This window comes from Narcine bancroftii, chromosome 1 (assembly GCF_036971445.1).
Source record: "Narcine bancroftii isolate sNarBan1 chromosome 1, sNarBan1.hap1, whole genome shotgun sequence".
NCBI lineage: Eukaryota > Metazoa > Chordata > Chondrichthyes > Torpediniformes > Narcinidae > Narcine > Narcine bancroftii.
In genome coordinates this window covers 391,363,632-391,386,277 of record NC_091469.1, presented here as the reverse complement: position 1 = coordinate 391,386,277, position 22,646 = coordinate 391,363,632, and the positions used below count along the sequence as shown (strand labels likewise).

General features: G+C 41.2%; 1 protein-coding gene across 4 annotated transcripts in view; it reads right to left on the bottom strand.

Annotated features, from left to right (window-relative positions):
* ppp1r9a (protein phosphatase 1, regulatory subunit 9A) overlaps positions 1–22,646 on the bottom strand; it is a 201,064-nt gene that overhangs the window by 141,097 nt on the left and 37,321 nt on the right. For all 4 annotated transcript variants that reach the window (XM_069913666.1, XM_069913668.1, XM_069913670.1 and 1 more), the window contains exons 2-3: positions 10,393–10,525; positions 7,444–7,564 (exon numbers count right to left, since the gene is read on the bottom strand). In XM_069913666.1, coding sequence (XP_069769767.1) covers positions 7,444–7,564; positions 10,393–10,525 — 254 coding nt within the window. The remainder of the gene's footprint in view (positions 1–7,443; positions 7,565–10,392; positions 10,526–22,646) is intronic.

Sequence of the window (22,646 nt, the reverse complement as noted above, 5' to 3'; positions counted from 1 at the left end):
AGAATCCGTACTGCCCCACGAAAAGATGTAGGGTTGTCCCCTTATGAAATGATGTTTGGGCTTCCCTTCTGGAGTACAGTTGAGGGGGCTTGGGGGAAGGGGATATATTTGTTAGGAACTATTTACAGGCACTGTCACGCTCTCTTACAGATTTACGAAAGAGAGGACTATTGGCACAAACACCGCCTCTAGACTTTTCTTTACACAAAGTGGAACCAGGAGACTGGATTCTCATCAAGACCTGGAAAACTGAAAAACTCCAGCCCCAGTGGGAAGGTCCATACCAAGTTCTCTTAACTACAGAGGCTGCAGCACAAACAAGAGAGAAGGGGTGGACACACGCATCCAGATTTAAGGGACCTGTAGAGGCGCCTCAGGACCCTGATACGAACTCAGATTGGACTTGTGTTCCTGGAGAAAAACCTCTTACCTTGCGATTTCGCAGAAAGACTTGATTCACAATGTTATTGTTATGTTCTTTGATTTTTCTTAGTTTGCCTATGTCTTTATCAGGTGTGAAATGTAAGAAATGCAGAGACACAGTGGTCCTGTTTCAGGACCACATTTGGGGAAGAAAGGAGGGTAATTTTATTTCCCATACCTCAGTTCCTGAGAAATGCTGGGCAGAAAATACCACCCAACATCCATATACCCCTTGTGTGGAAAAAGAAGGAAATAAGATGGGTCATTATATACAGATTCCTAATACCACTCCTTTCCCTCTTAACGGTTGGAAGGGTGACTCAGGCCCACCATGCCCTGATGGACTCTGGTTTTGCATACACCAGCGTACTGTTCCAATAAGAAGTTCCACTCCACACTCAAAAGTGCCTGCCCCTTTAAGACAGCCGGACTTAATTCGAGTCCATCCAAATAACCATGAAAGTTTCGGTCACGCAGTTGGGGGAGATAACCTTTTTGTTGATCTTGCAACTAGAGTGGAGTGGAACTTGTTTCCTAGGAATAATCCGCCCAGAATTTTTCCTCCTACCCCACGATCACGGTCATAAATTAGGAGTGAAAATTTTTGATACATTACACCGTCAGCCCCGCTCTAGTACGGTACATTTGGGACAATGGGGAGATGATTGGCCTCCATAACGCATAATTCAATATTATGGTCCCGCTACATGGGCTCAAGATGGATCCTGGGGTTATCGTACTCCTATTTATATGTTAAATCACATTATTCACTTGCAAGCAGTCCTTGAAATTGTTACAAATCAAACAGCTCTAGCCCTGCAATTACTTGCATCCCAGCAAGGTCAAATGCGCTCTGCTATATATCAGAACCGTCTGGCCCAGACTATCTCCTAGCTACAGAAGGAGGTGTATGTGGAAAGCTTAACTTGACTAACTGGTGCTTACAGATTGATGATAATGGCCAAGCCATTCGAAAAATCGCTGATAATATTCGTATTTTGTCCCATGTACCGGTTCAGACCTGGCATCCTTTTGCAAAATTAAATTGGATGGACAAATGGTTTGGAGGAACCTGGTGGCGTACCTTATTGTGGGTCATCGGAGGTATTTTATTCCTCCTACTTGTTTTGCCCTGTATTATTCCCTGTCTACGCAGCCTGGTGATTTCCATGGTCCAACAGGCTATGCAACCAGAGGAACTGGGAGATCCCGTTAGAATTTTACTTCAGCACGAAATTAATTTATCATGAGACGTTTCTCTTCCCTGAGTTAAAATCCCCATTCATATATACATATAATACACACATTTTAAAGAGAGAAAGGGGTGGATTGTTAGAGATAGAGAATTTAGGTTAAAATGGCTTAAGTTAAAATGTGATGATTAATCATAAAAAGGGAAGCCAGAACGGACAGGGAGCTTACTAGCAGCCAAGGACAAAAAGTTCAGCTGGATATGTTTTTTTAAACATATCTTTTCATGGTCATAGTGAGAGACATGCAGGAGACAAAAGATTGATAAGAAGGGTGAGAAACAGAATTTAGTGTATGTAGAGTTCACAGCGTACGTAACGAACGTGATAATTAGAAATGCAGTTGTACTTAGAATGCTTTTTCAATACTAACCAATTAAAACAGTATTAATAAGAAGGGGAAGGGCAAACAACAAGGGTATAAAAATCAATGCACTGTATGTATCGGGGCTTAACTGGTGAGAAGCCAGTTGAGTCCAACTCTGCAGACTTGTAAATAAAGCTTGTCGTGTCATCAGTTTTAAAGAGACTCATGTGTGAGAAGTTTTATTTCTGACAGTCACTAATACCAATGAGAAGATGTTTAGGATGATGGAAGGGTCTGAAGATGGATAAATCACTTGGATCAGAGTGACTCCATCCCACAGTTCTGAAAAGTATAGCTAAAGGGATTATGGATACATTAAGAGTGATCTTTCAAGAATTATTGTTTGAAGTTCAAATTTATTGTCAAGAGTACATTCATGTGACACGAAATATAATTCTGAAATTATTTTCTCCGGGGGCCAGGCAGAATTTCTACTTATCAGTAACTGTAAACTTTAATCAAGAAGAAAGATATGGTAACAGAAAAGAGAACTGTAAATAGCGAAAGAAATGCAAACAATCTGGCTATGCAATAATAAAAAAATTCAATCCTAAATAATGTGCATCAATAAGAGTCCTCAAATGAGTCTCTGATTGAGTCTGTTGTTTAGGAGTCTGATGGTGGAGGGGTAGCAACTGTTTCAGAACCTGGTGGTACGAGTCTTGTGGTACCTATACCTCTTTTCTTGCTGGCAGCAACAAGAACAGAGGATGTCCTGGAATGGTGTGGATCCTTAATAATTGTTGCTGTTCTCTGATGCCAGCATTCCATGTAATTTTCTCTGTATTCTGGGCTGTGTCCACTATCTTTTGCAGGGCTTTCTGCTCAGAGGTATTGCGGCCCACATACCAGACCTTGATGCAGCCAGTCTCCACTAGAGTCAGGAATACTTCAAGAGGACTAAAAAATTACAAATATCACTCCATTCTTAAGAAATGAGAGAAGCAAAAGATTACAGGCTGGTTATCCTGACTTTAGTGATTGGTAACACTTCAGATTCCATTATTGATAGTTTTGTGGCTAGGTTTCAGGATAATACGAAGATAGGTGGAGAGTAGGCAGTGTTGAGAAAATAGGGAGCCTGCAGAAGGACTTGGTCATGTTGGGAGAATGGGCAAAGAAGTGGCAGAAGGAATAGGGAAGTGAACAGTCATGCTCTTTGGTAGAAGGAATAAAGAATACTTCCTAAATGGAAAGAGAATGGCGGACCCCTACCAACCCAGCTATACCTATCATGAAAATTATAGAGAAGTTACAGAGTCAGAACCACCAGATTGAGGAAAAGCTTCATCCTATAGACAGTGAGACTGTAGAATAACTGTTAAAACAACTCTCCATGACTACAATTTATTAAGAATATATTAATGCAGTGCCCTCCATAATGTTTGGGACAAAGCTTTTTTTTTCTTTATTTACCCTTGAGCTCAATAGTTTACAATTGTAATCAAATAATTCACATGTAATTAAAGTGCACATTCCAGATTTTATTAAAGAGTACTTGTGTACATTTTGGTTTGATCATGTAGAAATTACAACACTTTTTATACATAGTCCCCTCATTTCAGAGCACCATATGTGAGACATAGCAATGGTATGCATATTAAAGTATTCATGTTTAGTACTTTGTTGTATATCCCTTGGATAAAATACTGCTTGAAGTCTGTGATTCATAGGCATTACCAGATGATGTGTATCTCCTCAGGTGATACTTTGCCAGGCCTCTACCACAGCCACCTTCTGCTCCTGCTTGTTTCAGAAGCTTTTCTTCTCAAGTTTTCTCTTCAGCATATGGAAGGCATGCTCAATTGGATTTAGATCAGATGACTGACTGGACATGACTGCAAGAATTTTCCATTTTTTTTGCTTTGAAAAACTCCTTTGTTGCTTTAGCAGCATGCTTGGGATTAATGTCTTGCTGTAGATTGAAGTGCCATCTGATGAGTTTGGAGACATTTACTTGAACTTGAGCAGATAAGATGTTTCTATACACCTCAGAATTCATTTTGCTGCTACCATCAACAGTTACATTATCAATAAGGTAAGTGTGCCAGTATCTATGGCACCCATACAGCCATAACATCTCCACCATCATGTTTGACAGATGAGGTGGCATTCTTTGGATCTTGGGCAGTTTATTTATGCTTCCATACTCTGCTCTTGCCATCGCTCTGATATATGTAAATATTGGTCTCCTCTGACCACAAAGCCATTTTCCAGAATTCTGCAGGGTCTTTTAAATACTTCTTGGCAAATTAATCTGGCCATCCTGTTCCTGTGGCTAACTAGTGGTTTGCATCTTGCAGTGTAGCCTCTGTGTTTCTGTCTTCTGCAAACAGTAGTCATTGACACATTCCCACCAGCCTCCTAAAGTGCTTCTGATCTGTCAACAAGCATTTGGTGGTTTTTCTTCATTATGATGAGAATTTTTCAGTCATCAGTAGCGGAGGTCTTCCTTGGCCAACCAGTTCCTTTGCGAATGCTGAGCTCACCAGAACACATTTACGTCTTGATATTCCAAATAGTTGATTTTGGTAATTCTATGGTTTCAATGTCTCTTACTATTTTATTCTTGATTTTCAGCCTCATAATAGCTTCTTTGATTTTCATTGACACAACTCTGGTCCTCAGGTTGAAAAATGGAAACTACAGGCTCCCCAAATGATCAAAAGCTTTGAAGCAAGCCTAACTCTCTTATACTTGCACCAATGAAGCAATAAACATACCTGAGTAATCACAAACATGTGTATAGCCAAATATCCCAAACATTATGGTGCCCTGAAATGGGAGAACTATGTATAAAAAATGCTACAACTTTCCCATGGTCAAACCAAAATGTACACAAATAACTTTTAATAAAATCTGAAATGTGTACTTTAATCGCATATGAATTGTTTGACTGCACATTTAAATCTGTGGAACACGGGGGCAAATAAAGGAAAATGTCTTTGTGCCAAACATTATGGAGGACACTGTACATATACATAGCTACTGTATACATTTATAGTTTGTCTAAACATATTTTGCACTGTTCTGCACCATGAACCAGAGTATGCTGTTTATTCAGGTTGCACTGGTATAATCAGATGATAAATGAACTTGAATTCAGAAAGTCAACATCCAAAGGAACTTGGGTGTCTTGTGAAGGATTCCCTAAAGGTTAATTTGCAGGTTGAGTCAATCGTAAGGAAGCCAAATGCAATGTCAGCATTAATTTCAAGAGGACTAAAATATAAAAGCAAAGATACTGCATCTAAATTTCTGAAATCTCTTTCTTGTCCATCATCTGTGTAGCCAACCTATGGTGCTTTTTAAAAAAAAATTAATGAATTTTTAAAATACATACAAAACAACTTACTTAAAAAAACTATAACCTTACTTCCCCCCTTCCCCCTCCCACCCCACCCCCTACATCCATCCCCCCATGTCAGAGCAAAATACATATTTCAGGTAATTATCAGTTGCTGTGTCATGTGCCAGCCCTTTACATCTTTAGAAAAAAAAACCCCACATTTACCTTATATCTAAACCCATACATTTCAAATATAGAGTCCACATTTTAACAAAAAAAGAATAATTATTTTGTAAATTATGTTATCTTCTCTAGAGACACGATTTTAGTTCATTATGCTATCAATTCAACATCATTCTTCCACGTAACAACAATATATTTTCTAGCCACCACTAACCCCAGGAATATAAATGCAATTTGGAATTTATCCAATCGTAAACCTGTCGTTAATGTATTAGTATAACCCAATAAACATAGTAACGGATCAAGTTGCAATTCAATCTTAAACAAATCTTCCAAAAACTTAATTTTTTCCCAAAAAGGTTAAACTATTTCACATGTCCATATTGAATGAAAGAAAGTACCTGTCTGTCTTCCATAATGAAAGCACAAATCCGAAGAACTAAAACCATATTTTTTTAACTTCTCAGGAGTCAAATACAACTGGTGTAATAAATTATAATCAACTAAACTATATCTCATATTAATTAATTTTGTAACACTGTCTACACACATATTCATCCATTCCTCCTGAGATAATAGATATGTTCTTCTCCCATTTGTCCTTAGTTTTGTGTAAGTCAATCTTAACCATCTTTTCTTGTAACAACGCATACATTTCAGAAATGAACCTTTTCTTCCCATTTATCAACAATTAATATCTCAAATTTAGTTTGTCCAGGTAAAACCAAATCCCATCCAAAATTTTCTGTCAGTAATGCCCAAACTTGATAATAAGCAAATAAAGAGCTTGATGTATGGTGCTTTTATAATCCACATATGAAGAACTTTTCTTCTTTCATGAACATCAAGTGAAGCATCAGAAAATTAAAATTCAAGATCTCTTTTATAGTCATATAAATAAATACACAAATTTTGTTAACTTTTGTTTGCCGTAAATGCACACAAAGAGGTGTAACTAGCCCAGAACCTCTGCAAATAAGAGAAAGAGAAGCAAAATAGAGTTCCTTTGGAGACACCAAACATCTATAGATTCACTTCCTGAGTTACCCCAACCTCAGCAGTCACAAGACTGCCGGTTTGTGCCAACTGTGATCCCAAACCCCCGGAACAGAATGCTGCTAACACCTCAGGCTTTTCGGGAGCCCTTCCCGCCATCGCCACCTTCATAATTACAAACACAGTACCTGGTTATCACATGGCAGCCCACTGTCTAGTGTGAGTCTTCAGTTTCCAAGCCCCTTGATGGACCATTGCTGGAGTCACTTCCTGGAAGGGGAGATGGTTCTATCACTGATCCCCCAGAGCCCGCAATCCTTATGGTCTGCTGCCAAGCATGGATGCTGCCATCTTGGGCATGGACCACCATGGATTTGCTGATATTGAAATAAAACACTGGGTCCTTAAACAGGCTGTTTAAAACCTTATGGGTGCTCTCTCATGTTCCTGGTCTGGCACAGCTTGTATCTTACTTCCAAAGCTGTACAGTAACTTCTAAAGTTGGCTGGAACAAATAACCTTCAAGAGGTTCTTGGATGTTCTGCAGTCCTGATTTCAATCAGCTCCAGTTAGATTCAGCTTCCAAAATGACACCCTATATAATAATCAGCATGATAGGTTCTGACTGTAGGCTCCAAATATTAATGAATTTCCTGTGTAGGATTCAGCAGTAGATTCAATGTCCAGCAAATCTGATTAACAAAGGCAGCAATTTAAGAAACATAGAAACGCTTATAATAAAGGTGGTCACATATTTCAAGTCATTCTCTGATGTTCCATAGACTACTAGTTAATCACATGGACATGCAATCAGTGCCAATTCCAAAATGACTGCTGGATTAGACTTTTCATAAATTTTCTACTTAAAAGTTGTTCAATACCCCTGTGTCTGCAAATCATACAAGCAGACAGACTTCATAATAGTTTTATCTTACCTGCTGTCTCTATGTGCTGCACCTCCCTCAGTAACAGTCTTTACAAAAATTCCTAGTTTCTCTAATCCTGCATCTGCTCCAACTCCCATTCCTATAATACTGATGCCTAGACCATCGTCATCTGTGGAGTAAATGATAATTAATAATGGCATGGGGGGTCAAGCTTAAATAACAGACTGAAAATACAAACTTCATTACATCATCCCACATACGTATTTTTTTTAAAATTATAATACTGAATACAAAAATTGAAATGAAGGAAAACTACACAAAAATATACTGCTTTCTACACAGGATGCAATTATGAACAATTACAAATGCAACTTGCATTTATTTAGCACCTACAAACATCCCAAGGCACATTACATAATTGGATCCCTGAATCCAATGACGGATCCAGAGAATAAGGTACAAGGAAATAAGGATTTAAAAAAGGAAATGGGATGTTGTAAAGAAGTTGGAGTCTGAAATAGGCAGATGCAGTTTTACAAAGCATTGATAAGACAACAACTGAAACTTTGGTCCCAGCTATTGGAAGGATGTCATTAAATCAGAAAGGGTGACTGTGTGGCCAGGCTCAATTCCAATGTTATCTACAAATTTGCGATTGACACCACAGTTGTTGGCAGAATCACTAACAGCAATAAGGAAGTGTACAGTCGGGAGATAGATCAGATCGTTGAGTGGTGTCACATCAAAAGACTTGGACTCAACATGAGCAAAAACAAGGAGATGATTGTGGACTTCAGGAAGGGGGTCAAAGGAACACAACCCAATCCTCATCGAGGGCTCAGAGGTGAAGAGAGTTGAAAACTTCAAATTTCTATGTGGCAACATCTCAGAGGATCTGTCCTGGATCCTCCAGGTTGATGCAACCACAAAGAAGGCTGACCAGCTGCTATGCTTTGTGAGGTGTTTGAGGAGATTTGGTATGTCACTGAAAACTCTCAAAACCTTCTTCAGGTGTACTATGGAGAACATTCTTGATGGTTACATCACTGTCTGGCTCAGGACAAGAATAAACTCCACAGGGTTGTTAACTCTGCCTGCGATATCACAGGCACCAGACTTCACTCCATCGAGGACAGCTATATGAGGCAGTGTCTTAAAAAAGCCACCTCTACCTTCAAAGACTCTCACCACCCAGGCCATGCCCTCTTCACTCTGCTAATATCAGGAAAAAAGGTACAGGAGCCTAAAGACGAGCTCTCAGCGGCACAAGGACAGCTTCATTCTTGCTGCCATCACATTCCTGAATAATCAATGAACCAAAGACACTGAATTACTGTTCATGCACAATTTTTTTTTCATATTTATTGTTGTAAGATGGTTTATAATATGCATGTTTATACTATGATGGTGTCACCATACGCCTAATTTTGTGACTTGTTTGTGACAATAATTTCTGACTGAAAAGTTAGAAGGACTGGAGGGCTTGAGGTATGAGAAACTGGATAGTCTAGGACTTTTTCTATTGGAGTGCAGGAAGTACCATATTTTTTATGCATATAGCGTGTGCGTTATATGCGGTTTTTACAAACCAGGTACCCCCAGTGCATTAAATGCATGTATGTGCTATATGAGAATATTTTTACATGTTGAAAGAATGCACACAATTTATAGTGGGCATGGGAATGCAACAGCAGCAAAGAAAGAACACGCACAATTTATAATGGGTGTGGGAAATCACACTGCATGGCATTCCGCAATTCGCAGTGGCACATCACAATGTCCCAACAACTACAAAAACTTCTGTGAGGGCAGAAGAGCTACAAGGCACTGTGTTTATCTTCACCCACGAAGGGATGGACTATGATGATGATGACAATGATGATGATGGGAAAGTCTCACGGGCAATTTATAGTGAGCATGGGAATATTATAGCAGCATTGAAAGAACACACACAATTTATAGCGGGCGTGGGAAATTTTGATCTTGGGAATATCCTCTTGGCCTAAGTGCCATGGTATTCCAAGAAACAGGATATTCTGGCTAGGGTATGGCACCTTATAAATGATAATTGTCTTGACCTGTCCTTGAGGGAATAGATTAACATATCAAGTGCCTCCGATCTGAGACTTCTTCTTTGGCTTGGCTTCGCGGACGAAGATTTATGGAGGGGGTAAAAAGTCCACGTCAGCTGCAGGCTCGTTTGTGGCTGACAAGTCCGATGCAGGACAGGCAGACACGATTGCAGCGGTTGCAGGGGAAAATTGGTAGGTTGGGGTTGGGTGTTGGGTTTTTCCTCCTTTGCCTTTTGTCAGTGAGGTAGGCTCATTACATCATTACATCATTCTCATTACATCAAATCAAACTATAAAATTCTCAATTGTACAGTATTTTAAAACAAAATAGACTTTAAAGAAAGGCTTTTTAAATCATGACAGAATTAAAATCCTGCTTAACTCTGAAGCCTTTGATCTATTTAATTGATTCCACTCCAAAGCTTGTTAATATGTTGCAGGAAGATATCATAATGAGCAATTAACATCACTGAGGGAAGTTGATTGGGTGTTAATTGTGGGAGATTAACTGTGACAGAGTGGGAGGATGGGATGTGCTTTGTCTCATGTCCCATGTAAATGCGAATTGCTCTTGTAAATTGGAATGTAGAATGCTACACCCACATAGTGGGTGCAAGCTTTCAAATTTTTTTTTACACACAATTTATGATTTTCTGCGCATTATATGCATGTGCGTGTTATACGAGTGAAAATACGGGTATACAAAATTGTGAGGGTGTAGATAAGACAAATATTTATCTTTCCAATATCCATTGTTCTGCGGCATGTTTTATTTCGTTGGACCTCCAAATTTTATGTTCCATCAATAGTTATACATTCTCCCCATATTCCTCATCTTTTCTAATGAAATATGTAGCTTATGTTATTTTTCCTTCACAGTTCAGATCAAGAATTTTTTTACAAAAACCTTGGCTCTTACTCCTACCTTTCTCAAGTTCTACTGGGAAAAGATCCAGCCTTTCTACACGCTTTTCCAATTCATATTCAGCAGATGCTGCAACTGGATCTACATCATCATTTCTCCTATCATAGTCTTCATTAGAGTAAGTATGGAATACCTGTAAAAAAAAAGATTATATTTGCATCTGGTTCACTTAAAAAGACATTGATCAAACCAAAACAATTAATCAACAACAGAAATCACTTATTCTTCTCTAGGCACATCTGCTCAAATGTTGCAAGACCCAACGGAAAGTTAGTTAAAAAAAAATTATTGTTATGTCAGAATAATTATTTTTTAAATAAAATGGAAAACTCTAACAAAGCACTATAGACAATTTCATGTAAGTGTCCAAAACTCGTATCTTTCAGACTGATGGAAATAATTGTAATAGTCCAGAATGTGAATATTCTGTCTCTTAAATCCATAACCACTCTACTCAAAACACAAGATACTGCACCAAAAAACAAACAATTGGAGGAACTCAGCTGGTCATGCAACATCTGTGGAGGGAAAGGAATAGTTGACATTTCAAGTCGAGATGCTTCATCAGGACCCAAAATGCTGACAATTCAATCCACTAACAGGTTTACCTGTTTTGATATCGTTGGGGAAATGGCCTTTTGGGGCTGTGAGCAATGATTGGGTGAGTGGAACTCTGAGGGTCATAGGGTAAGGGTAAGTGATAGGACATCGATAGTGAGGTAGTCAAATAGGAGATTCTGTGGTTACAGAAGAGATGCCAGGTTGTTGTGTTGCCTCCCAGGTCCCAGGGTCAAGAATGTCTCTGAGAGGTTGCAGAACATTCTCAAATGGGAGGGTGAACAGCTAAAGGTTGTTGTACACATTGGTACAAATGACCAAAGTGCAGCAAGGGATGAGGTCCTGCACAATAAGAACAGGCAGCTAGGTAAGAAGTTGAGAAGCAGGACCTCAAAGATAGTAATCTCTGGATTATGCCCGGTGCCACCATACTAGTGTGGTCAGAAACAGAAAGTTAGGGGCCTGATGAATCTGTGACTGAGAAGCAGGGTTTCAGGTTTTTAGATTATTGGGGATCTCTTCTGGGGGAGAGGAAACATATTCAAGAGGGACAGCTTGTATTCGAACCAGAGAGGGACCAATATCCTGGTGGGCAGGTTGGCTAGTGTTACACGGACGGGTTTAAACTTGATTGAAGGGAGTGGGATCCAATGCAGGTCAAGGAGAGGCAGGTAAGAGGTTAGAAATTGGTATGGAGTGTTACAAGAAAAAAATTAGTGAGCAGGTGAAAGGCAGAGAGCAAGGAGGGACAGATTATTTAAATTGTGCCTATTTTAATACAAGTGGCTCATCAGGTAAGACGGGTGAACTTGGTACAAGGAAAAATACATATGAATAGGACATGGTAAACTCTATTGAAACATGATTAAGACAGGGGCAGGACCGACAGCTCAACATTCTAGAGTACAGATGATTCAGGAATGAGAGAGATAGGGGTTAAAGAGGAGAGAGTGTTGCACTATTGTTTAGGAGGATGTCAGAAGTGACTTTACAAATGGGTTGGTTAGACAGGCTCTATCGGTGGAGCAAAGGAACAAGAAAGGCTTGATCACCTTGTTGAAAGTGTTCGACAGACTCTTAAATAATCAACAGGAATTAAAAGAGCAAATTTGCCAGAATATTGCTGCCAGCTGTGGATCAAATAAGATTGACAGCATAGTAGGGAATTTTCTTTCCAAATATTGATTGGGAAAGTCAGAGCAAAAAGTTTAAACAAAGTGGAATTTGTCAAATGTGTTCAGGAAGTTTCTCCAGCAATATGTCGAGGATCCCACATGGGAGAGGGCAATGCTTGATTTAGTCTTGAGAAATTGGGAGAGACAAGTGGATGATGGATGAGCCTTTGAGGACCAGCGACCACTGTTCTCTTAGGTTTAAGACTGTGAAGGATAGAAACAAGGCAGGACAACATTTAAATTCTGAATTAAGGCAATACCAACTTTCAAGATACAAGACAGGAATTCACTCAAGTTGATTGGAGGAAGTGAAATGTTGGGGAAATGTGATGTTTTAAAAAGTACGTTAACAAGAGTCCAGGAAATGCATGTTCCCGTTGGAGTGAAGGGCAAGACACACAAGTATAAGGAAGCTTGGATCTCGAAGGAAATTCAGGTTTTGGTCAACAGTAAGAAGGAAGCATGGAGCAATTATAAGCCACTGAGATGAAGTGTAAACCTGGAGGAGTTTCAGGAACTCAGCCAAAAAATGAAATCAGGAGGGCAAAAAGGCGACAGGCAATAGCTCTAGCACAGGGGTGGGAAACCGATATCCCGTGGGATGGATCTATCCTGCGATCCATATTTATCTGGCCCACAACCCATGTGCACCCAGCCCACTTATAAGTAGAGCTTAAAAAAAAAGAAAAAAGTGCAAAATGGAAAAACTTTGTTCCATGTCAAAACATAGATGTGGAACTAAAAAGGTCCAACAATATCGTTACCTATATAAAAAAAATAAGCAAACAGCAGCAAATACTCAAAAAGTTAATAGATGTCACCCTGAGGCAATCACAGTCATAGCTGCACCTAGCAGTTCGCTTCGGGACTTGAATTGTTGCGTAGTACTTGTGCTTTTCCAAAACTCGTTTCTCTCTTCGTTTTTTTTCTGAAAGGGTCATGTCAGTTCCACTGGAAATCGAGCCAAGGTGCATTTTCTGTTTTTATTTCCGTTTACTCAACTTCTATTAATTTTTTAAAAATTCAGTTAATTATCTATTTGATTTTATTTGTTTTATGTCCGCAAGAAACTCCAGTTGTGTCCTCATTTACACTCAATGCTACAATGTTTTAAATTTTATTTTTATTTGCATATTTAATTTATGTCATGAGTTTTTTGTAATGCAATTCAATGTTAAGTTTTACTATTACATGAGATTATTCAGAATCAAGTTTATTTAGTTTTATTTGGTTTTCTGTCTTTACATAATTTTTAATCTTTAAGTGAAAGTTATGAAAGATTTCTTTCTTAGTTATTTAATTAATAATGATTAGATTGTTGAGGATTTTTTTTCAACCCAGCACGGCAACAAAACGAAGGAAGATAGATACTAGGTGCGGAAGTTTCCAAGAAACTTGGAGTGAAAATTACTTCTTCGTGCAGCATTTTGAAAAACCTGTTTGTTTCATTTGAAATGAAAGTGTCGCTGTAAGTGTCACTATGAAACAAAACATGCAAAATTCAAAGAATTGAGTGGATAAGCTAGGTCAGATGAAGTTTGGAGACTGTAAGAAAACTTGGAAAAACAAAGTGCATTTTTCACAAAGAATTCTGAAATGAAAAGAAATACACATGCAAGTTATGCAGTATCAGAGCTGAGAGCAGAAAAGATTAAGCTTTTTACAGATGGAGATTCTGTGAAGGAATGATTGATAGCATTTGTGGACATTGATTCTCTTGAGAAAAAAGTTACTCTCAGCTGTTAGCCTCTCTTGAAGAACAATCACATGGTGAATCAAAGAAAGTCAGCAGATGTCAGAGGTAATTTAGAGGACAACTGTGATAATGTCCCATTTTTTTCTATTGTGCTTGATGAAAGCATTGATTTAAAAGACACTGCTCAACTTGTAGTCTTTCTTCAAGGAAAATGGTCAAATGTTGATATTACTGATGATTTCTTTAAGTTAATCCCTTTAAAGGACACCGTCACAGGAGCAGACACTTTTGAAGCATTGCAGAAAATGATGGCAGACATGAAGCTGGATCTGTCAAAGCAAGTGGGCATAACAACTGATGGAGCACCAGCAATGGTTCGTGCAGTGAACTGAGATTCACTGGTGATGGGTTGTGCAGATGGCTGGCTCCTCCCCAATCTACCCATATATAACCCAGGTTTCCCGCTTAAACCCGGAGCCCTACTGAAGACCTTTGTAAGGCCCTATCCTTTGTTATAAGCTAATAAAACTGTGTGTTCTCCCTCTAGTCGTGAGAGCTTTTATTCACGCTACAATTTTATTAGCTTATTAACAAGAAGATGGAGGTGCTGCTCAAGCCAAGTATGCTCCTGATCGACCCTCTGTCCCCAGATGCTACGAGGGGTTTGCTTACTGCCTGGACTGCTTCCAGACCAACTTGAACATGACCAGGGACGTGTACAACACTGATGATTCAAGAGGTCGGCCCTCGTATCCAGGGGAGAGACTAAGGGATATGCAGTCATTTGGGACTGTGCAACCCATAATGCTGCCCTTGAGACTTTGGAGCTAGGAAGTACTTCTTCTCTGGTAGAAGCCAGCATCCTTATGCTTGATCCCCAGCTGACGACTCTGCCTGCTCCAGCTGACGACTCTGCCTGCTCCAGCTGACGACTCTGCCTGCTCCAGCTGACGACTCTGCCTGCTCCAGCTGACGACTCTGCCTGCTCCAGATGACGACTCTGCCTGCTCCAGCTGACGACTCTGCCTGCTCCAGCTGACGACTCTGCCTGCTCCAGCTGACGACTCTGCCTGCTCCAGCTGACGACTCTGCCTGCTCCAGCTGACGACTCTGCCTGCTCCAGCTGACGACTCTGCCTGCTCCAGCTGACGACTCTGCCTGCTCCAGCTGACGACTCTGCCTGCTCCAGCTGACGACTCTGCCTGCTCCAGCTGACGACTCTGCCTGCTCCAGCTGACGACTCTGCCTGCTCCAGCTGCAGTAAGAGGGACCACTTGGCGAGGGTCTGTGCGCAAAGGGAACTCCTGGGAAATCCACAGCCTGCACAGCTCCCGACTCTAGCCCCAAGCTAGAGTCCCAAAGCTACACCCTCAGTCCCAAACTCACCAGAGCCTACCTGGTGCGCTACTTGCCAAGCGAGGGTGGCAGTGGGAGAACGGCACGAGAAGACTCAGTGGCTATCTTGCCATGATTCAAATTTGAATTTAGCGCCAACATCATCAGAAGAGGAAGAAGGGCACCCGTCTTGCTGCGCCATGAGGTTGACACCATCTTGCCTGCCAGCACATCAAGAAGGAGGGGGCTGCTCAAGTGAGTAGGACTATCGAGTCTCCAGGGACCTAGCATCGATGATTCTGGACCAAGACAGACCACATCAACTCAGCAACTTTATAGTGATTGTCAAGGTAAACGGACATCCAACTAGATGCTTAATTGATTATGGCTCCACAGAAAGATTCTAGACTCTCAGACTGTTCAGGAATACAAACTTAAATAGTTCCTTCCAATTACCATATATTTCTAGCATCTAATTCGCATTCTACTCATATCCAAGAACATTGTACTGTACATTGGTCTTTTGAAGGGGGGGGGGGGGGTAATTTTGTAAACTTCGGTTTATGTGCTTAACAATTTGTGTGCTCTGATACTGTTGGATCTTCTTGTGTCACCTTAAAAGTGTGACCTTGGAGTATTCTGGTCCCCTCCCTCGGAAAGGAGGGCCATTAAAATCAGAACCCACATGGAGCCTCTCCACACTTAATATCAAACCCCCCCCCCTTCTCAAACCGATCTCCAGATTGCAAGCCTATTGCTACAAAGAGCAGGCGGTGCAGTGCTGCTGACTGAGAGTTCATAAAATTAGAGACTCAATCCTGGCTCAATGAGAAAATCTTTGAACCTAGCACTAGCCTGCAGAGAGCACAAGTGTGATAGTAAAAGGGGGGAAATAAGTCCAGAATAGTAATTGACTGTAGTCAAACAATTAATCGTTTTACACTCCTGGACGCATACCCCTTTCCTTGAATTTCGGACATGGTGAATGATATTGTGCAGTATCAGGTCTATTCAACCATCAACCTGAAGGCTGCCTATCACCAGCTGCCAATCCATTCCAAGGACCGTCCCTATTCTGCTTTTGAGGCAAACGGCCATCCCTATCAATTCCAGAGGGTCCCTTTCAGTATTACCAATGGGGTTTCTATCTTTCAGAGGCAGATGGACAGGATGGTGGACGAGTATAGGTTGAAGGCTACCTTCCTTTACCTCAATAATGACACCATCTGTGGCCATAGCTTGGAGGATAATGCAAAAGCTCTGAACCTCACTTATAACTCCAGCAAGTGTGTGTATAGGTCTAAACTACTGGCTATCCTGGGCTACGTAGTGGAGAATGGTATTATTGGCCCTGAACCCGATATGATGTGCCCCCTATTCCAAGGATCATGAAAGCTTTGAGGATATGCCTGGGGTTTTTCTCATATTACACCCAGTGGGTCCCTCAATACGTCGATAAGGTTCGCCCTCCCTTTTAAAATCCACTACTTTTCTCCTTTCGGCTGAGGCCCAAATGACTTTTATCTATGTTCGAAGCCACATTGTGAAAGCCACCATGCACGCAGTGGACGAGAATGTACCTTTCCAAGTGGAAAATGGTGCTTCAGACATGGCTCTGTCCGCTACGCTTAACTAGGCAGGCAGGCAAATGGCATTTTTCTACTGGACCCTGCAAGGTCACGAGTTCAGGAAACCATCTGTGGAGAAAGAGGCTCAAGCCATTGTGGAGGCCATCAGTCACTGGAGGCACTATATGGCTGGTAAGAAATTTACACTCCTCACTGATGAGTGCTTTGTCATGTTTATGTTCAATAATGTCAAGAGGGGCAAAATTTAAAATGACAAAATTCAAACTCTCCACCTACAATTATGACATTGCTTATTGGCCAAGGGCCCTTAATGAGTCTCCAGAAGCCTTATTCAGAGGAAGCTGTGCCTCAGCACATACCGGCCAACTGCGGTCTCTACATAATGAGCTCTGTCATACAGGGGTTACCCGCATGGCTCACACTGTCAAGGCACACAACCTGCCGTACTCAATGGAAGATATCAGGAAAATGACCAGGTCCTGCCAGGTCTGCGTGGAGTGCAAGCTGCACTTCTACTACCCTGCAAATGCACACCTGACAAAGTTATCCCAGCCCTTCAAACAGCCCTCTTCCCCTCCACGAATGGCAACACATTCTTTCTATCATTAATGAGTACTTGTGCTACCCATTCGCTATCCCATGTTCAGACACCTCCACCTCCTCGGTTATCAAGGTCCTAGATTCTATTTTCACCCAGTTTGGGTATCTTAACTATATCCATAGTGACTGGGGCTCATCATTTATGAGCAAGGAGCTATGTCAGTACCTGCTGGCAAGGGCATCGCATTCAGCAGGACTAATAGCTATAACCCCCGGGGGAACAGGCAGGTTGAAAAAGAAAATGCCACGGTATGGAAAACCATCAAAATGGACCTCAAGTCAAGAGGCCTTCCAGACTCACACTGGCAGGGTGTCCTCCCCATGGTGCTCCACTCCATTTGGTTGCTACTCTGTACGTCGACCATTGCAACTCCTCACTAGCTTTTCCTTAAATTTGAATAGAGATTGGCCTCGGGAACCACACTCCAAACTGGCTCACCACAGCAGGTCCAGTCCCTAAGAAAGCATGTGAGGAGAAGCAAAACCGACACCCTGGTGGAGAGGGTGAGACTGCTCCATGCCATTCCCACGTATGCCTAAGTGGAGTCGCCGGATGGCAGGGAAGACATCGTCTCTATCAGGGACCTGGCACCTACCTGAGGAGAATCTGCTCCCTCAGGTGACCCACGAGTTCCAGAACCCTTTCTCAGCACCTCCAATCAGGGCCTCAAGAGATTCAGTTCAGGAGGAAAAGTCATCCCCCTCCGTCATAGAACTGGAGACCCTACCATCCACCGTACCTCCCTACGAGGGAACCTGGAGACCCAAGGACCCCATGGCCCACCAGTGCTGAGGCGCTCCTCCAGGATTTCCAGACCTCCGTATCATTTAAATCTGTAAATAAATGTATATATTTTGATTTTTAAAAATTTTTTTGCTGTCTATGTTTTCTGTCTTCATCCACAGGCCCTAATTCTGCAGGAAGAGCTGAATGCAGTGAACTGAGATTCACTGGTTGTGCAAATGGCAGGCTCCTCCCCCATCTACCCATATACAACCCAGGTTTCCCGCCTAAACCCAGAACCCTACTGAAGACCCTTGTAGGACCCTACCCTTTGTTTTAAGCTAATAAAAGCGTGTGTTCTTCCTCCAATCGTGAGAGCTTTTATTCACGTACAGTTGGAGAGAGAAAAGTCACTATTGCATCATCCATCAAGAGGCTCTATGTACAAAGTCTCTCAAATTGAAGAAAGACTTTGAGAGTCTTTCACTACAATGTGGTGAAGGCAATTAATCAGATTCTGTCTCCTGGTTTGAATCATTGTCAATTCCAACCATTTTTATTGGAAGCTCATCCTGAATGTGATAACCTTGCTTACTTTTGCAATGTTCGCTGGCTTATCTGTGGAACAATGCTGGAAAAAGTATTTGCCCTGCATGAAGAGGTAGCAACATCCCTTGAAGGCAATTCCTCCAATGTATCCACAAAAATAAGATCCCTCATCCTGGAAACAATTCCTGAAGTATTATACATAATACTCCAATAGTAGCTAATGCAATGGAGCACAGGTTCATTATGACTTCCTTGCCTCGATTTATAAAGTACAGGTTCCTATGTTTTTTTTTTAACCCATTTTTTTCTTCTGCTACTTTTAACCAACTTGGCACTTATTCCACCAGATTCCCTTTTAGAATTGTGCCAACTCATTCACATCACCTTTTATTCTAACAAAAAAAATTCCGCATTTAGCAAAGTTAAATATCATTTTCTATCTGTCTTTTTGGTCTATTACTGGCTTTTAAAATCCATTGTATCTCTAGGTTTCACATCATTGCAAGTTTAGAAATTGTACCATGAACCCATATCCAAGTCATTAATATATTTATTAAAAGGGTGGTTCTAGAACCAATTCCAGAAGAAGAGCACCATAAACTTCCCTCCATTCTAAAAATAACCTTTCACCACTATTGTTTTGATATTTAGATACTACATGATTAGAAAATTGACTTTTATTTAATGGACTTCAATCTTATTGACAACACTACAGTGTGACACCATGAAGATCATCAACTATATTGTTCATTTATTGCCACCTCTTATTGCCTAGAGTAATTAAGATTTAAGGTGTTGCCTTGAGCCTGAGTTCACATTTAGGATCTCAGTCAAACAGACACATTTTAACAACAATCTGGTAGGTTCACAATTGACTGATGTAATTTTTTAAAAATTTAGTCAATGTACTCTGCAAAGATTTAAACTCACTTCGTCAGATAATTTGTTCAGGTTTCTGGATTATTAATCCATTGATAACCATTATATTACTTATCAGAAGCATACATTTAGGTTACAAGGTAAAACTAAAAAAAATACAGTACACATTTAATTTAAAAATGCAAGATCAAAATAAGGGTAGTTCCAAATTGGATGCAAAATATGTCATATTTTTTGATTATGGAAGAGTGGGGAACTTTGACCCACAAGTTAACTTGTTAGGTCTTGAGTTTATCATAAATAAGCTATTCAGCTCATCGAGTCTGCCTTGTCATTTAATCATGTGCTGATCCATTTTCCCCATTCAGCCCCACTGCCCAGTCTTCCATATAACCATTAACGGAGCCCTTCTCCCAATAATCTTTGATACTCTTGGCTAATCAATAATCTATCAATCTCTGATTTAAATACACTCAATGACTTGGCCTGTGGCAACACATTCCACAGATTCATTACCCTCTGGCTATAGAAATTCTTCTGCATCTCTGTTCTAACTGGATACCCTTTAATCCTGAAGTGCCTTCTTGTCCTCTACTCTCCCACCATGGAAACTATCTTTCTACATCTACTCTGTCCATGCCTTTCAACATTCAAAATGTTCCAATGAGATCCCCCCTCATTCTCCTAAATTCCAATGAGTACAGGCCAAGAGCCATTAAATGATATCCTCATCTGATAACCCTTTCATTCCTACAATCATCCTTGTGAACCTCCACTGAACCCTACTCAACATCAGCAAATCCTTGCTTAAATGAGGAGCCAAAACCTGCTCACAACACTCCAAATCAGGTCTCACCAGTGCCTCTTCTCCATACACCCAGTCATACATCACAAGATAATTTTAATATTTAAATTATTCAAATGATTGTCACAATATTGCTTATGTGATTGTAGTTGAAATCTTCTTCAACAGTTCCTCAGGTTGAGAATGGCAACTTTAACTGCAGATCTAAGCAGTTGGATGAGTCCTATATGAGAGTGAGATCCACATATTCTTCTACAGATGGGGCAAATGGAATTAATAGAAGGTGGACTAAATATGTGCTATTTTCTCTCTTCATGAGAGAGAATACAATTAAGTACCAGATATATTATCATAGAGTATAAGAGTCATACAGCACAAGACTTCCTTGAATCATTGGATTGGGTGGTATTCTGAACAATTACACCAAGGCTGTCACAGTCTTCATCAAAACAGCTGAGGATGAGGGTGTCTCCACCAAATTGTTCAGGGTTTTCCCAACCAGAAGCCCTGGATGATCAATGAAAGCCAGCTATGCTGAGAGCCAGCATTTAAGTCCAGAAATCCAGATCAGTACAGAAGGAGCAGGTATGACTTGTGAAAAGCTTTCTGAAGATTCAATTTATTGTCATAGTAATAAAACAGTATCATATTGCATGAAATTCCATTTTGCCTGCTGCAATGCAGATTTGCCATCAGCAGAAATTGCCTAAGCACCTCTTATATTTCTCACAGACATATAAAGAGAAGCAAAAGAAAGTCCCCCCAGATTCACCAAGTGTCTGTAGATTCGCCTCCAGCCCTTCCACAGCCACCCAGAGTGCAGTCCAAACCACTGGAAATCCAAGCTCCAGATCCAAACCTCTGAAACGGTCAGGGACCCTTCAGCGCCCTCGGCACCTCCTCGCATCCCAGTTCTGAAACCTGGTACCCCTCTGGCCAGTTCGAACCAGTCTCCAGCAGTTCACAGCCTTGCGTGGGTCTCCCAGCAGCCTGCATGGGTTCCTTGCCTCAAATCGCTAGCAGCCCGCTGCAGAGCCTCCTCACACTGGTCCACCTCCGTCATCACAGGTGCGTTGTCTCTTCAACTTCTCCTTCTCAGACAGGTCTTGATCTTCCTGTCCTCTGATGCCCTGCTCCAGTCCTCTGCTTGCCCAGAGTCTGCACCCCCCTGTGGCTACTGCCAATTAATAGGCAGCGCCATCTTGGGCGCAGACCCTGAGATCGTGGAATCTAAAGTAAAACCACTGTCGGCTCCCTCAATGGGCCGTTCAAAACCTGTGCAGAACCGACGAGAGTTGACTGCACAACTGGACCCTGTAGGGGCGCTGCATATCCGCTCTCTTGCTCCCTGTGGGTCCTCAACAGCGGCAGCGCTGCTGCTAGAGCAGCTCTGCCACCTTTTCATTTCCTGAGTGAAATGGAGATTCTGGATGAAAATGGAATCAACAAGGGACACCCATCAGCTGTGGCAGAGCCTAAATGCCATAACCTGCAACAAAACCAAATCCAGTGAAGTAGCAGATGGCAAAACTTCGCACCCAGATGAACTCCATGCCTTCTACACCCGATTTGATGGCAGTAACAGCAAACAACCACCCCTCCATGTCCCCTGATGATCACTTCCTGTCTGCATCTGAGGATGACGAGTGTGCTGCCTTCAGGAGAGTGAATCGGAGAAAAGCATTGACCCAGGCTGAGTACATGGCTGAGTATTAAACATTTATGCTGACCTACCTACCAATGTATTCACGATATCTTAAATATCTCACTCCAACAGGGCATGGTACCCGTCTGTTTTCAAACAGGCATCAATCATAGTGGTGCCCAATAAGAGTATAGTAACCTGCCTTAATGACTATCAACAGTGATGGCGTGTTTTGAAAGGCTGGCATTGAAGCATATCAGCTCCTGACTCAGACATGGACACATTTCAGTTCGGCTATCCTAGCAACAGGTCTATGGCAGATGCCATTTCACTGGCTCTGAAACAGCTGGACAGTAAAGATGCATTCATTAGGATGTTCTTTATCGACTACAGTTTGGCATTTAACACCATCATCCCCTCAAAACTTATCAGCAAACTCCAAACCTGGGAATTAACACCCCAATGTGTAACTGGATCATGGATTTCCTCACCTTCAGAACATCTTCACCACAATCACCACAGGGCTGCGTACTTACGCTCACTTTACATCTACAACTGTGTAGCTCGGTATGACAATAACACCATCTACAAATTTGCCGACAATACCACAGTAGTGAGTTGTATAAAGAAAGATGATGAGTCAGCATACAGGATGGAGAGTGAAAATTTGGCTGAATGGTGCACCAATAACAACCGTGC